This window comes from Anolis sagrei, chromosome 3 (genome assembly GCF_037176765.1).
Source record: "Anolis sagrei isolate rAnoSag1 chromosome 3, rAnoSag1.mat, whole genome shotgun sequence".
NCBI lineage: Eukaryota > Metazoa > Chordata > Lepidosauria > Squamata > Dactyloidae > Anolis > Anolis sagrei.
Window position 1 is genome coordinate 185979095 of NC_090023.1, and position 17268 is coordinate 185996362.

At 43.3% G+C, this 17268-nt stretch overlaps 1 protein-coding gene across 1 annotated transcript in view; it reads right to left on the minus strand.

Moving 5' to 3' along the window:
* Nucleotides 1-4973: 4973 nt before the first annotated feature.
* PDE6C (phosphodiesterase 6C) overlaps nucleotides 4974-17268 on the minus strand; it is a 93446-nt gene continuing 81151 nt past the window's right edge. Inside the window, exon 22 of the mRNA XM_060768725.2 lies at nucleotides 4974-6723. Within this exon, the coding sequence (XP_060624708.2) occupies nucleotides 6656-6723 (68 nt within the window). The 3' untranslated portion in view covers nucleotides 4974-6655. The remainder of the gene's footprint in view (nucleotides 6724-17268) is intronic.

Genomic DNA, 17268 nt, shown 5'->3' on the forward strand with positions numbered 1-17268 from the left:
GGCTGGTTCTTGATTCTGGCCACCAATCCTGAAATGTGTATGACTGGATAATCAACTGTTAACTGAAATGTGATAGTACACCATATTTTATTTTTATAAAGAAATAAAATTGCATGGCTTGGGTAACTCATATACATTCAGTGTATGCATTATCCATGGTTTCCGACCCCTTAGTACTGAGTGAACAATAATCTTGCTTTAGAGCAGGGGTCCTCAAACTAAGGCCTGGGGACCGGATACGGTCATTTACCTGGCCCTCGCTCAGGGTCAACATAAGTCTGAAACGACTTGAAAGCACACAACAACAACAATCCTATCTCAGCAGCCAAAAGCAGGCCAACACTTCCCATTGAAATATTAATAAGTTTATATTTGTTAAAATTGTTCTTCATTTTAATTATTGTATTTTAAGTATTTTTGCACTACAAATAAAATATGTGCAATGTGCATAGGAATTGATTCCTGGGTTTTTTTCAAATTATAATCCAGCCCTCCAACAGTTTGAGGGACTGTGATCTGGCCCTCTGTTTAAAAAGTTTGAGGACCCCTGCTTTAGACTGTCATCCAGGGCATGAAATGAGACGTAAACAAAGATTGTAATCTCTGTTCAGTGTACTTCGTAACATAAATCCATGTATATGTTTCTCAGTATAGTCCACATAAAAGTAATGGCATTATTTAGTTCCCAAGCAAAATCATAAGGAATTCTTTCAGTACAGGATTTTTCAATGAAACAAACATGTCGCCTATCTGAAGAACACACTGCTATATATAGCTATGCCCCAGTCATTTCAGAAGGTGCCAGTTGACTGTGGCACGTAGTAAAAGAACTAAAGAGTAAATATACATATATACTAATTGAGCACATTGATAATATGATCAACATATTTTTACATGGTACCCATTGCTTGAAGTATATTGCACTGTATGTTTAATGTTACTTGAGATAATTACATTTTTCATCTGAACAGAGGGAAGGGCATTGCAAAGATCAATATTAAGGGCGTCCTTGAATAGCAACAAAATGCAGCCTTCTGTGTGTGAAGGCTTCTTTAGGTAAGACGGTGGATTTAAAGGTTAATTCTTTGTCATCTTGCAATCTTCGCAGGGAGTCAAATCCAATAAACTACAAGCAGCTTACATCTGTGTAACTTGTCTCTCAGGGCTTTAAAACAGTCCACTGCTATATCAAATGCTGTCAAGTGTCTGTTGTAGAAAGATGTAGTAACTTCCTCATCTTCGCAGTGTAGTTATAAAAAAAATTGTACATGCACATAATTAACATTCTTGTTTGTGTTTAATACAAAGTAATTAACAGCACAATTAGTTATTTCCCTCCTTTTCCTGACATTTAGTACAGTATATATATATTTATATCTTTTTATGGCATTTAAAAAGTCTGCATAAAATATTTGGCCCAGCAATCATGGATAAAACATAAAAATTGAATTGCGTTCTATGCAGTTTGGATCCTCTTGTGCATTAGCTATACTTGGTATACCTCTGGAATTTCTTAGAAGCATTGTGATCATTCTGTTAATGCTTGGGAATAAATACTACATACATATCTATTCACATCTCTGCTATGAAAATATGTGCAATTAATTGGAGGTATAAAAAAAATGAAAGACTTAACAGGCTGATTCTAGACATATCTACTCAGATGCATATCCCACTGAGCTCATTGGAGCTTCCTCCCAGGTAATTGGGTATAGGATTGCTGTCTTTACAAAGCATTTATATTAAAATTTTTGAGCATCATACATTCTGAAAAATGGTTGCATTCTTGTTTTAGATCCAACATTTAATGCTCTGCAGATATCCCTTGATGAAATAATTTTCCTTAGTCCTGGAGTCTTAAACTCTGAAAAGGCCCACTAATACAGATTGGATGATGAATGTGATGAACAGTACTCACAGGAGAAAACATTGCCTGGTATTGTATTGTCGAAGGCTTTCATGGCCAGAATTACTGGGTTGTTGTGAGTTTTTTGGGATATATGATAATCATCATCATCATCATCATCATCATCTTTATTTATAACCCATCACCATCTCCCCAAAGGGGACTTGGGGCAGCTAACATGAGTCCAAGCCCAAAATACATGGTCATGTTTCAGAAGCCTTCTCTTCTGACGTTTCACCTGCATCTGAAGAAGCCTGCCATAGATACAGGTGAAATGTCAGGAAAGAATGCTTCTGGAACATTGCCATACAGCCCGGAAAACTCACAACAACCCATTGCCTGGTATTATTTCCTTCATACATGCTCAGACATCATGGCAGCAGTAGCAAATACGTGGGAGCAGGATTCCAAATAAAAAGCTACCACCATTCACATCCAAGTTTGAATTTTAAACATACGTATTATTGAAATTGGAGGGTTTTAATTACATACAATTATTGAAATTACAGTTTTATATCCATAAGATGGCTGCAGTTTTTTTTAGTCCATCATACACACCCACATCCTCTATGTCAGGGATCCCCAAACTAAGGCCCGCGGGCCGAATGCAGCCCTCCAAAGTAATTTACCCGTCCCCCGCCTTAAACTTTAGACTTCAGGTTGCCCTTAAGTCTGAAATGACTTGAAGGCACACAACAACAATAATCCCAATAAACTTGATTATCTTATCAGCCAAAAGCAGACCCACACTTCCCATCAAAATCCTGGTAAGTTTATGTTGGTTAAAATTGTTAATCTTTTTAAATATTGTATGGTTCTTCCATGTTTGTTTGGTTTGTTTTTGTTTTGTTTTTGTTTTTTGCACTACAAATAAGATATGTGCAGTGTGAATAGGAATTTATTTTTTCAGACTATAGTCCAGCTCCCTAACAATCTGAGGGACCGTGAACCCAATCCTCGTCTTAAAAAGTTTGAGGACCCTGGCTCTATGTGTTTGCCTGGAGCTCACCTGTTAGGAACTTTTAGTTTTCTGTTAAACATTTTTGGAAGTTCAGAACTTCTTCCTGATGAGTGTATTTAGGATTGGGTCGGGAATAGGCTAGTGAGTGAACAGAGAAATGTTGAGGATATTTTTTCTCAGCAGCCTTCCATGTATACACTTGTGTTGGCAACCTAAACAAGATCTTTGTGCTCTGACACCAACAGCCTTGCTTCTGTGTGTTGTTGAAGGCTTTCGTGGCTGGAATCAATGGGTTGCAGTGAGTTTTTCGAGCTATATGGCCATATTCCAGAAGATTTCTCTCCAGAAGTTTCACCCACGTCTATAGCAGGCATCCTCAGAGGTTATGAGGTCTATTGGAAACTAGGCAAGTGGGGCTTATACATCTTCCTGCCACCTCAGGAGGAGAAAGAAATCCTGCTGCTACTCTCCCCCTCCCAAGCCAGCTAAGAGGAGGAAGGGGACTGAGGAAGAGACTTTAAAGATACTTGTCTCCTAGCTGTTGCTTACTATAACTGCCTACCATCTCAGGAGGAGGAGGCAATCCTGCTGCTACTCCCCCTCTCCCAAGCCAGCTAAGAGGAGGAAGGGGGCTGAGGAAGAGACTTTAAAGACACCTCTCTCCTAGCTGTTGCTTACTTCCTCTGCCTGCCACCTCAAGAGGAGAAGGAGGAAATCCTGCTGCTACTCTCCCCCTCCCAAGCCAGCTAAGAGGAGGAAGGGGACTGAGGAAGAGACTTTAAAGACACCTGTCTCCTAGCTGTTGCTTACTACATCTGCCTGCCACCTCAAGAGGAGAAGGAGGAAATCCTGCTGCTACTCTTCCCCTCCCAAGCCAGCTAAGAGGAGGAAGGGGACTGAGGAAGAGACTTTAAAAACACCTGTCTCCTGGCTGTTACTTCATCTGCCTGCCACCTCAAGAGGAGAAGGAGGAAATCCTGCTGCTACTCTCCCCCTCCCAAGCCAGCTAAGAGGAGAAAGGGGACTGAGGAAGAGACTTTAAAAACACCTGTCTCCTGGCTGTTACTTCATCTGCCTGCCACCTCAAGAGGAGAAGGAGGAAATCCTGCTGCTACTCTCCCCCTCCCAAGCCAGCTAAGAGGAGAAAGGGGACTGAGGAAGAGACTTTAGAAACACCTGTCTCCTGCCTGTTGCTTATTACTTCTGTTGTGGTTTTATATTGTATTTAATGTTTTTATGTGCATTTTGATATTATGTATATTACCTCTTACCTGTAAACCACCTTGAGTCGCCGAAAAGCTGAAAAAGGCAGTATACAAATACAGTAAATAAATAATAAATAAATGTGTGGGACCTCCAGGGTGAGAGAAAGAACTCATGTCTGCTTGAGGCAAGTGTGAATGTTACAATTGGACACCTTGATTAGCATTTAATAGCCTTGCAGCTTCAAGAGAGTTCTTTCTCTCACCCTGGAAATTCCACAGATACATAAACCCTACTTGCCTAGTTTCCAACAGACCTCACAACCTCTGAGGTTGCCTGCCATAGGTGTGGGCAAAATGTCAGGCGAGAATGCTTCTGGAACATACAGCCTGGAAAACTCACAGCAAAACCCAGCCTTGTTTCTGTTGCATCTATGCCATATGAAGTTGCTGCAATATTGGTATTTTAGTGCTACTAATATGGTGTGTTGGTGAATACTTTGGGCCAATTGAACCCAATTGAATATGATTCCCTCATATCAGTGATAGCCAGTATTGGTAGAAAGAAATAAAGAATCCCATAGTATTGTTCAGACCAACAAATTGCTCACAGTGTCTTATGCTTAAAACAATGTTTGTGTTATTCTGCCATCAGAAAGGAGTGGGTGTTTGATCTGATGGAGTATCTTCTAAATTCTACCTACTATATCCATTAATTCAGAGCTTTCCAAATATTTCATGTTGGTGACACACTATTTAGACACGCATCATTTTGTGGCATAGTAATTCAGTTTTACAAGTAAACCAGGGGTTAAACAAACCTCTTATAAGCGATACCAACACATACGAATATTGTAAAAATGAGATGTATGGGGACACAACATATGAAAACCTTTCATCTATATATTTTTAAAAATATATGATTTATTGCTTGTTTCACAGACTCAGATATTACTCATTAGGTTCGCATGACACACCTACATGCTAATGTGTCACGACACAGGATTTGAAAAGCTCTGCATTATTATTATTGGCATGGTGATGTTATACTTGACACTGCCTTGTCAAAGCACGGAACTGGACACAGTTTTACACCACCTTCTAAACACTTTTCTAGAATAATGAATATTTGGTTTGGGGGTGGCCTATATAGAGTATTGCAGGATACATAGCCCCATTCCCCCCTGCCCCATTCAATTCTCATTCCCTTGGAGGCATACGATGGTGCAAAGCTCATCTTGTAATATATGCTTTTAATTCCTTATACATTTATAGAAGCCCAAGTTGTTATTTGTATGGGTGCAGGATACCCAGTGGGGTCTTCTTTGCCATCTCAAGCAAGTCATTCTAGAGATACATAATTTTGGGTGTCTTGGTGGTATTTTGCAACATGCATATCTTCATTTCTGTGCACACTCAGTGCCAATGGCATGAGGTATTATGCTTTTGTATGTCTCACACAATCAATGGGCCATTTTGGAATCTGTACTCTTCTTTCCTCAGATCATGGAATGCGCCTCTAGCAATCCTATGGCTTTGGAAGACTCCACATGAAGATGGGCTGTGGAGTCTAGAGTTGTCAAATGACTAATCTGTGTATTGTGGTAAAGTAAAGGTTTCCCCTGACATTAAGTCCAGTCGTATCCGACTCTGGGGTGGTGGTGCTCATCTCCATTTCTAAGCTGAAGAGCTGGCGTTATCCATAGACACCTCCAACATCATGTGGCCAGCATGACCGCATGGAATGCTGTCACCTTCCCACCAAAGTGGTACTTATTGATCTACTCACATTTGCATGTTTTCGAACTGCTAGGTTGGCAGAAGCTGGGACTAACAGAAGCTCACCCCACTCTCTGGATTCGATCACTGACGTTTTGGTCAGCAAATTCAGCAGCTTGGCAATTTAACCCATTGCACTACCAGGAGCTCCATAAACTTCACCTTAAAATTGGATATTATTCTACATTTTCCAAATATTTCTCATTTCCTTTTTAAAACAATGCTACAGGGTCTCATGTGCGTGCTCCACTGGCCTGTTTTTAGGCACAAATCTGATACTATAATAATTTCTAAAAGGACGTACACTACAATTTATTAGTGATAATACAGGGGAAGAATATAAATTGTTCCAAATGGAAGATATAAATATAATATAAAACCTGTTCCTATGCATGATGAATTGCAGGGGTTACAAACTGTGCAACATATAATTTACGGTATGAAATGAAGTGGAAGTAGAGTAAAACCATATTTTCCTGACAGGCTGCAGCTTTAAATAAAATACATTACCGTATTAATATTATTTTTTAAAGCTGTATACATTGAGAATGACATCAACCAATACCCAAATGAATCCATAATCCTCTTCGTCAAGGAATCTATTCCATCCATTCTTCATAGTTTCTGAATTTTCAGTGGCTGCTACCACATTAAATTCCATTAGTAATGGCAGGTGCCCAAGGACTGAAGTGTCTATGCTACTTTATGCTGTGTACAAATCCTTGGGCTCACTGAAGATCTTCTTACATTTCTTCAAATGTAGCAGATGTGTAGTCCTTGGTGTTGTTTTAGTGCCACTGAAGTTAATTATAAAATTGTACATGTTTTTGATTTGCCATCTTCGCCACCTCCACCTCCACCTCCACCGCCTCCTTCTGTTGAGGAGAAGCAGAAAATAAGAGTTAGGGAAAATCTGATAGGGTCAGAAATGATGGCACACACCACCACTAACATTATTTTAGTGTATGGCATGAAATAATCATCATCGTCACCATCATTATTTTTACACTGCCCTAAAAATAATGATGATGAGGGCGGTTTACACAAAGGCAAATATTCAATGCCCAACATATGCGAAAACATTAACAGCAATAAACATACTATGGAATAATAACAGCATTATACTAAATGCATGTGTGTTTGACCATTTGGAAATACAACACATTATCCGCAATCTTGCATTCTTTGAGCAGCCAATACTATTTATTTATTTATTTATTTATTTGGTATGCTTGTATACCGCTAATATCTCAGCCTGTGCGGCGACTCATTGCGGTTTACAACATATTAAAATATACAATGTTAAAATATACAGTTCGCAAAGCATATAAAACTAAAAAATTAAGAATACATACAAAAAACATACGCAGTATTGGGCCACCAATACAGATCGGGCCGTCTCATAGTTAAAATCGTCATCCAGTTCGTTGTCTTGATTGCTAATCCATGGTCAGATAAAACATCACGGCGAAGGTCAATTGAAGACTTGCTCAAACATCCAGGTTTTTAGTTTTTTCCTAAATGCCATTAGCGAAGTAACTGATCTTAATTCAGTAGGGAGGGCATTCCAAAGCCGGGGGGCCACCGCAGAAAAGGCCCTATCTCTCGTTCCCACGAGCCGCACCTGTGAAGCAGGTGGGATAGAGAGAAGGGCTTCTCCTGAAGATCTAAGGGTCCTGGTGGGCTGATAGGCCGAGATACGTTCGGATAGGTATGTAGGGCCAGAACCGTTTAGGGCTTTAAAGGTCAAAACCAGCACTTTGAATTGGGCTCGGTAGCTAATCGGTAGCCAGTGAAGCTGGTACAGCAGAGGAGTTGTGTGCTCCCTGCGCCCAGCCCCTGTTAATACCATGGCTGCCGCCCGTTGGACTAGTTGGAGCTTCCGGGCCGTCTTCAAAGGCAACCCCACGTAGAGAGCGTTGCAGTAGTCAAGACAGGATGTAACCAGAGCGTGGACTACCGTGGCCAAGTCAGGCTTCCCAAGGTACGGTCGCAGTTGGCGCACGAGTCTTAACTGTGCGAATGCTCCCCTGGTCACCGCCGAAACCTGGGGCTCCAGGCTCAGCGATGAGTCCAGGATCACACCCAAACTGCGAACCTGGGTCTTCAGGGGGAGTGCGACCCCGTCTAACACAGGCTGTAACCCTATACCCTGTTCGGCCTTGCGACTGACCAGGAGCACCTCTGTCTTGTCTGGATTCAATTTCAATTTGTTCGCCCCCATCCAGACCGTCACAGCGGCTAAGCACCGGTTCAGGACTTCGACAGCCTCCTTAGTAGCAGGTGGAAAGGAGTGACAGAGTTGGACATCATCTGCGTACAGATGACACCGCACCCCGAAACTCCGGATGATCTCGCCCAGCGGCTTCATGTAGATGTTAAACAACATGGGGGACAGTATTGAACCCTGAGGAACCCCACAAGACAAAGGTTGTGGGGTAGAGCAGGAGTCCCCCAGTGACACCTTCTGAGACCGACCCTCGAGGAATGACCGGAGCCACTGCAGAGCAGTACCTCCGAGACCCATTCCCGCGAGGCGTCCCAGAAGGATACCGTGTTCGACGGTATCGAAGGCCGCTGAGAGGTCGAGTAGCACCAACAGGGACACACTCCCCCTGTCGAGCTCCCGACGGAGATCATCCACTAAGGCGACCAAGGCTGTCTCGGTACCATGTCCCGGCCTAAAGCCGGACTGTGCCGGATCTAGATAATCCGTGTCTACCAAGAATGCCTGGAGTTGTGAGGCCACCACACGTTCCATGACTTTGCCCAAAAAGGGAAGATTGGAAACAGGCCGATAGTTTACCAATTGAGTGGGGTCCAGTGATGGCTTCTTCAACAGCGGTTTTATCACAGCTTGCTTTAAGCTGGCTGGAAAAATGCCTTCCCGAAGGGAGGCATTAACCACCACCTTAACCCACTCGGCCAATCCCCCTCTGGCCTCCTTTAGAAGCCAGGATGGGCAGGGGTCTAGGATGCATGTGGTAGCTCTCATTCCTCCAAGCACCTTGTCCACATCCTCAGTTTGAACCAATTGAAATGAATCCATCAAAATCGGACAAGCAGATGCTCGTGTTACATCCTCAGAGACTGCCGTTAATGCGGCGTCCAGTCCAGAGCGGATCAAAGCGACTTTGTCTGTAAAGAACCGAGCAAAAGCTTCACAGCGAGCAGCCGAGTCATCAGGGCACCCATCCTGAGTGGTGGGTTTTAAAAGGCCTCTGACAACTCTGAACAGTTCAGCCGGACGGTTCTTTGCAGACGCAATAGTGGCCGCGAAGAAAGTTTTCTTAGCGGCTCTTATTGCCGCGGCATATGACCTTAAAAAGGCCACAAACCGTGTTCGGTTTGACTCGCTCGGATCCGAACGCCACACGCTCTCTAGTTCCCTCTTCTTTCGCTTCAACACCGCCAGCTCCTCAGTAAACCAAGGGGCCGGTTTAGATCGGCTACTTGAGAGGGGACGTTCTGGAGCGATCGTGTCTATTGCCCTGGTCATCTCCCCATTCCAGAGAGCGACCAGGGCATCAACAGGATCACCAACCGCGGTGGCGGGAAAATCCCCAAGAGCCGTCAGGAATCCTTCCGGATCCATAAGCCTCCTGGGGCGGACCAATTTAATAGGTCCTCCACCTCTGCGGAGGTTAGGGGGCGCAGTAAGTCTAAAGCTGACCAGGAAGTGGTCGGTCCATGGCAACGGAGAGATGGATAACTCCTCAACACCGCCACCTTCCTCCCATCCCTGGCAGAAAACCAAGTCCAATGTATGTCCAGCACTGTGGGACAAATCATACCATAAATCATACCATACTTGCCATATGGTATGATTTATTGTGTCAGAAGTGAATGGAGAATACAATTACAATGTAATGTTGAAGGCTTTCATGGATGGAATCACGGGATTGTTGCTGGTTTTTCGGGCTGTATAGCCATGTTCTAGAAGCATTGTCTCCTAACATTTAGCCCACAACTATGGCAGGCATCCTCAGAGGTTGTAAGATTTGATGTAAACTAGGAAAATTGGCTTTGTATATCTGTGGAATGTCCAGGGTGGGAGAAAGAACTCTTGTTTGTTGGAGTTAGGTGTGAATGTTTTAATTGACCACCTTGATTAGCAATTGATGGCCTGACGGGTTTTTTTTTTGTGTGGCTTGTTACTGCCTGGGGGAATCCTTTGCTGAGAGGTGATTAGCTGTCCCTGATTGTTTCTTGTCTGGAGTTCACCTGTGTTTGAGTGTTGTTCTTTATTTGCTGTTATAATGTTAGAGGTTTTCAATACTGGTAGCTAGATTTTGTACATTTTCATGGTTTCCTCCTTTCTATTGAAATTGTCCACGTGCTTGTGGATTTGAATGGCTTCTCTGTGTAGTCTGACATCGTAGTTGCTAGAGTGGTCCAGCATTTCTGTGTTCTCAAATAATATGCTGTGTCCAGGTTGGTTTATCAGGTGCTCTGCTATGGCTGACTTCTCTGGTTGAAGGAGTCTGCAGTGCCTTTCATGTTCCTTGATTCGTGTTTGAGTGCTGTGTTTGGTGGTCCCTGTGTAGACTTGTCCACAGCTGCATGGTATACAGTAAACTCCTGCAAAGGTGAGATGATCCCCCTTGTCCTTTGCTGAATGTAGCATTTGTTGGATTTTCTTAGTGGGTATGTGATAGTTTGTATGTTGTATTTCCTCATCAGCTTCCCAATGAGGTCAGTGGTTCCCTTGATCTATGGCAAGAACACTTTTCCTCTGGGTGGATCTTTGCCTTTAGCCTCATGGCTTGTTCTTGGTCTTGAAGCTCTTCTCGTGTCTGAGGTGAAGTATCCATTGGCCTGGAAAGCCCATTTAAGTGATTCGGTTTGTCTTGGAGAAGGTGGGGTTCGCAGATTATTTTTGCATGGTCTACGAGTGCTTTAATAGTGCTTTTTTTTTTACTTGGGTGATGGAGTTTTTATGTAGGTATCTATCCATGTGTATAAGTTTTCTGTAAACTGTGTGACCCAATTGTTGATCTGGTTTGTGGATGACTAGGACATCTAGAAAAGACAGTTTTCCTTCATTTTCTTTTTCTGTGGTGAATTGGATGTTTGGGTGGATGCTTTTTAGGTGGTTCAAGAACCTGTTTAGTTCTCCTCCTATATGGCTCCAAATGGTGGTCATCCACATATCTGAACCATATAGTGGGATTTTTTGTTGCTGTTTCCAGGGCTTCTTTTTCAAAGTGATCCATGTAGAAATTTGCAATGACTGGGCTGAGAGGGCTCCCCATAGCTACTCCATCTTTCTGTTCATAGAATTCATTGTCACACTGGAAGTAGCTTGTGGTGAGGCAATGGTGAAACAGAGCTGTGATGTCTTCTGGGAACTTCTGGTTGATTAGTGCAATGGTGTTTGCTGTCAGGATCTTGGTAAATAGACACACCACATCAGAGCTGACCAGTTTGTCATTGGTATTGAGCTTGAGGTTGCTGATTTTTTTTTTGAAGTGGGCTGTGTCCTTGATGTAGTGCGTAGTGAGCCCAATATGGCATTCTAACTGTGCAGCCAAAACGATTGGATACTTGGACAACGTGGCCAGCCCAGCAATGTTGATGGTGGAGGATGATTGCTTCAATGCTGGTGGTCTTTGATTCTTCCGAAATGCTGACATTGGTCAGCCTGTCTTCCCAAAGGATTTGCAGGACTTTTCAGAGGGAACAGTGATGGAATTGTTGCCGAAGTTGAGAGTGATATTTGTAGACGGTCCATGTTTTGTAGGCATACAACAGAGTTGGAAGGTCAATAGTTTTATAAACAAGCATCTTGGTATCTCAACAAATGTCCCAATACTTAAAAATTCTGCTTCATTAAAAAAATGCTGATTGTAAGTCTATTGACTATATTATATCCACCATAATATTTACTTCTTTATCTTACGGACTATTTTAAATGTATCTTGGCAAAAATACCTTTCCATATCCATATACTTCACAATGACTTACTTATGCAAGATGTTTTATTACAAGCCAATTTTTTTCTCCAAGTTAATATTAAGATGAGAAATTATAAGTTTTCTTAATAATGTAAGCTTCGATTCAACATGTTGGTAACATGTAAGCTTTTATCTCTCTCCTATCTGCAAAGCTACAATCATCTCTAGAGGATTCTCCAGCCATCCAGATCAAATTTTAGAGATGTACCATGGTGCTGCCAGTAGAAATGTAACACTGGATCCAGTTCTCTGCAAGTAGCTCAATTTTCTTTAAAAGAGGAAATAAAGCTGGAAATGCAAGTGGACTATCCAGTCATATATGCTGTGTCCACTGTTGTTCTAAGTCCATGGAAAACACACATTCCATGCTATTGGGAAACAACTGGAAACTGCCAGAAAACTGAATTTCATAATGCGTTGGAGAAATTCAACACTGATTTCTTCATCCTCCCCTTCCCCATCCCTCCTTTTCCTCCTCTTCTTCTTGCAAAATATTCCAAATTCGAGTCATCCAAATAGAAATAGAGGTTGGCAATGCATTTATCTCAGAGCAAAGAAAACATTTGTTGCACAAAATGCATCATTTGTTTATGAAATTCCAATGTGGCAAGATGTAGTAACACATCCACTTGCCTCTATAGCTTAAAAGGGGAATACAGAAGATAAGTCTGTAAACAGTTATTAAGTGTGATGTCCATATGGAATCTCAGTGAACTTTTTTTTTATCATTGAGAGAAAATTGTTGGGGGAGTGGGCCTCCCCATAAATGTATAGCAGTTGCGTAACCCAAAACCAGTAGCCAAAAGCAATAAAAGAAAAAAAAAACAACACATATCAATCTTATCTCTTCCATAGGAGGCCTTTCTTTGTAGTAACACAATATGGTTGCACTATTTACAAAGCAGGAGACGACGGGATCCCAGCTGAACTGTTTAAAATCTTAAAAGATGATGCTGTCAAGGTGATGCATGCCATTTGCCAGCAAATATGGAAAACACAAGAATGGCCATCAGACTGGAAAAAATCAACTTATATCCCCATACCAAAAAAGGGAAATGCGAAAGACTGCTCAAACTTCCGTACAGTGGCCCTTATTTCTCATGCCAGTAAGGTAATGCTCAAGATCCTGCAAGGAAGACTCCAGCAATACATGGAGCGAGAGTTGCCAAATGTTCAGGCTGGGTTTAGAAAAGGCAGAGGAACGAGAGACCAGATTGCCAATATCCGCTGGATAATGGAGAAAGGCAGAGAGTTTCAGAAAAACATCTATTTCTGCTTCATTGACTATTCTAAAGCCTTTGACTGTGTGGATCATAATAAACTGTGGCAAGTTCTTAGTGGGATGGGCATCCCAAGCCACCTTGTCTCTCTCCTGAGGAATCTGTACAAGGACCAAGTAGCAACAGTAAGAACTGACCACGGAACAACAGACTGGTTCAAGATTGGGAAAGGCGTACGGCAAGGCTGCATACTCTCACCCAACCTCTTTAACTTGTATGCAGAACACATCATGCGATGTGCGGGGCTGGATGAATGCAAAGCTGGGGTGAAAATTGCTGGAAGAAACATTAACAACCTCAGATATGCAGATGACACCACTCTGATGGCCAAAAGCGAGGAGGAGCTGAGGAGCCTTCTAATAAAGGTGAAAGAAGAAAGCGCAAAAGCCGGGTTGCAGCTAAACGTCAAAAAAACCAAGATTATGGCAACAAGAATGATTGACAACTGGAAAATAGAGGGAGAAACCGTGGAGGCCGTGACAGACTTTGTATTTCTAGGCGCAAAGATTACTGCAGATGCAGACTGTGGCCAGGAAATCAGAAGACGCTTACTTCTTGGGAGGAGAGCAATGTCCAGTCTCGATAAAATAGTGAAGAGTAGAGACATCAGACTGGCAACAAAGATCCGCCTAGTCAAAGCCATGGTATTCCCTGTAGTAACCTACGGATGTGAGAGCTGGACCTTAGGGAAGGCTGAGCGAAGGAAGATCGATGCTTTTGAGCTGTGGTGCTGGAGGAAAGTTCTGAGAGTGCCTTGGACTGCGAGAAGATCCAACCAGTCCATCCTCCAGGAAATAAAGCCCGACTGCTCACTGGAGGGAAAGATACTAGAGACAAAGTTGAAGTACTTTGGCCACATCATGAGGAGACAGGAAAGCCTAGAGAAGACAATTATGCTGGGGAAAGTGGAAGGCAAAAGGAAGAGGGGCCGACCAAGGGCAAGATGGATGGATGGCATCCTTGAAGTGACCGGACTGACCTTGAGGGAGCTGGGGGTGGTAACGGCCGACAGGGAGCTCTGGCGTGGGCTGGTCCATGAGGTCACGAAGAGTCGGAGACGACTGAATGAATGAACAACAACATTTACAAAACAAGGTTTCCATAACACAAATAACTGGAGCTTCACACACAAGGCTTTCAACCTGGGGCTTCTTTCACCAAAGCTTCTCACACCAGGCCTACTCATACTCTGTCTTCTCATAGACTGAGGCATACCTCACAACGTGAGGCCTTCTCTCACAGACTTACATAGTGAGGTCTTCTCACAGACTGAGACCTTTCTCCCACTGAGGTTTACCTCAGACTGCTACTAAGCTACAGGCACACCTGCTTATATGCAATGACTCAGCTTTTGCTGAGTTATTGCATCCATTTAACCCTTTCAGTGTTTGATTCACATTTTTGTTATTAAAAATACCTAGTTAATTTTTAATATTTCTAATAAAAATGGGCAAAGATGTCACCTTCCCCAAAAGCTGGAAACAGCAGGATTGTGGTGCAGCTGGCTGAGTGTCAGCTGCATTAAGATCACTCTGACCAAAAGGTCATGAGTTCGAAGCCAACCCGGGTTGGAGTGGGTTTCCAAACAATTGTGTAGCCTGTTGTTGACCTTTGCAACCCGAAAGACAGTTGCATCTGTCAAGTAGGAAAATTAGGTACCACCTTAAAGTGTGGGGAGGCTAAATTAAGTAATTTATGAGGCCATAAAAAAAGACTCCAGCAAAAAAGCATGCGGGGAAGTACTTCATCAGTGTTGCAGATGGACGATGAAAGTGACAGCTCCCCTGGCGGCCAGAAAAAGTTAAATAGCCTCTGTCTATGTCTGTATAGGAGCCCCCGGTGGCGCAGTGGGTTAAAGCACTGAGCTGCTGAACTTGTTGATCAGCAGTCAGTCCTAGCTTCTAGCAGTTCGAAAACATGCAAATGTGAGTAGATCAATAGGTACCGTTCTGGCGGGAAGGTAACGGCGCTCCATGCAGTCATGCTGGCCACATGACCTTGGAGGTGTCTACAGACAACGCTGGCTCTTCAGCTTAGAAATGGAGATGAGCACCACACCCCAGAGTCAGACATGACTGGACTAAATGTCAGGGGACTACCTTTACCTTTTACCTTATGTCTGTATATGTTGTATGTCAAAATTGGCATTGAATGTTTGCCATATATGTGTACACTGTAATCCGCCCTGAGTGCCCTGCGGGGTGAGAAGGGCGGAATATAAATGCTGCAAATAAAATAAAATAAATAAATAAATAAATTTATTAGTTAAATTCCCGTAACTCAGATAAGACAGGAAATCATTTCTTCCTCTAGACAGTGAAGCACAGGCATCCTTCAAAGCTGGAGGAAAGGCAATACTCGAGGTCAGTAATGGACTGAATGAGGGTGAGCAAATTGTATTGGATTCCAAGCAAGACAGAAGTACTCCTGATCAGTCAAAAGGCAGATCAGGAAATAGGGATTTAATCTGTCCTGGATAGAGATATACTCCTCATGAATGTTCTGGTTTACAGCTTAGATGAACTTGGATCTGGTCCTAGATGCTTAGGTTTCAGCTATGGCCAAGATGCATTTGCACAGTTAAAACTATAGGTATTATTTAGATAGTAGACTGTGACCCCTTAAAGGAAATATTTATTTATTTATTTATTTATTTATTTATTTATTTATTTATTGCATTTGTTAGCCGCCGCTCTCAGCCCTAGGGCGACTCGCGGCGGCGTACAGTACAAAAAGACACTTTACAAAAGAGTCAAACAACAATTAACATCACTAATACATACATCAACTTATACTAAAAATCCGCTCCGTCATATTTATAGCATCATAGTCAATCTCGTCGTCGTAGTTCAGTCCGGTTGTCATTACCCGTAGCATAGCACTTAGTTGAAAGCCTGCTCGAAGAGCCAAGTCTTCAGGCCCTTACGAAAGGCCATGAGGGAGGGGGCCTGTCTGACATCAGCAGGGAGGGAGTTCCACAGCCGGGGGGCCACCACCGAGAAGGCCCTCTCTCTCGTCCCCGCCAGATGTGCCTGTGAGGCAGGCGGGATCGAGAGAAGGGCCTCCCCAGATGATCTCAAGGTCCTCGTGGGCTCGTAGGCCGAGATGCGGTTCGCAAGGTATTTTGGGCCGGAACCGTTTAGGGCTTTGTAGGTTAACACCAGCACCTTAAATTGGGCCCGGTAGCAAATCGGCAGCCAGTGGAGCTGGAACAGCAAGGGCGTTGTATGCTCCCTGCGTCCTGCTCCTGTTAACAACATGGCTGCCGCGCGCTGGACTAGCTGCAGCTTCCGGGCCGTCTTTAAGGGCAGCCCCACGTAGAGAGCGTTGCAGTAGTCAAGACGGGATGTGACCAGAGCATGTACCACCGTGGCCAAGTCAGACTTCCCAAGGTACGGGCGCAGCTGGCGCACAAGCCGAAGCTGTGCAAATGCTCCCCTGGTCACCGCTGAAACCTGGGGGTCCAGGCTCAACGATGAGTCCAGGGTTACACCCAAGCTGCGAACCTGCGCCTTCAAGGGGAGTGCGACCCCATCCAGCACAGGCTGTAACCCTATACCCTGCTCGGCCTTGCGACTGACCAGGAGTACCTCTGTCTTGTCTGGATTTAATTTCAGTTTGTTCGCCCTCATCCAGACCATTACAGCGGCCAGGCACCGGTTCAGGACTTCGACAGCCTGAAAAATTCAGTCCTGAACCGAAGTCCTGAACCGAAGTCCGGTTCAGGACTTCGACAGCCTGATAAATATATTATCAGATAAATGATTATGGAACATTAATAAATAGAAAGTATTGCACTGTATGCAACAACACTTGTAAATGTATGTCTACTTAAATAAAAAAAAACCTAGTTGGCCAACTGTACCCATTCCTCAAGAAGTTGGATCTGGCTATGGTGACACTTGCCTCGATTACATCCTGGTTAGACTACTGTAACATAGTCTATGTATTGCTGCCTGTTAGGAAACCATTCAGGTGCAACCAAAGTATTGGCCCTGATCTAACTCATGAAATATAACTGGTTGCATGAAAATGTAAGCCTCAGACTACACTTAAGAACGTATATCTCATTCAAAGCAAAGGAATGGAAGTGCTGAATGCTCTTCTGCTTGTATCCACTTTTTGCTTTTATTTGCAATCTTGGCTGGATTGAGCCAATTGTCTTTTTATGAGTCATTAAGAG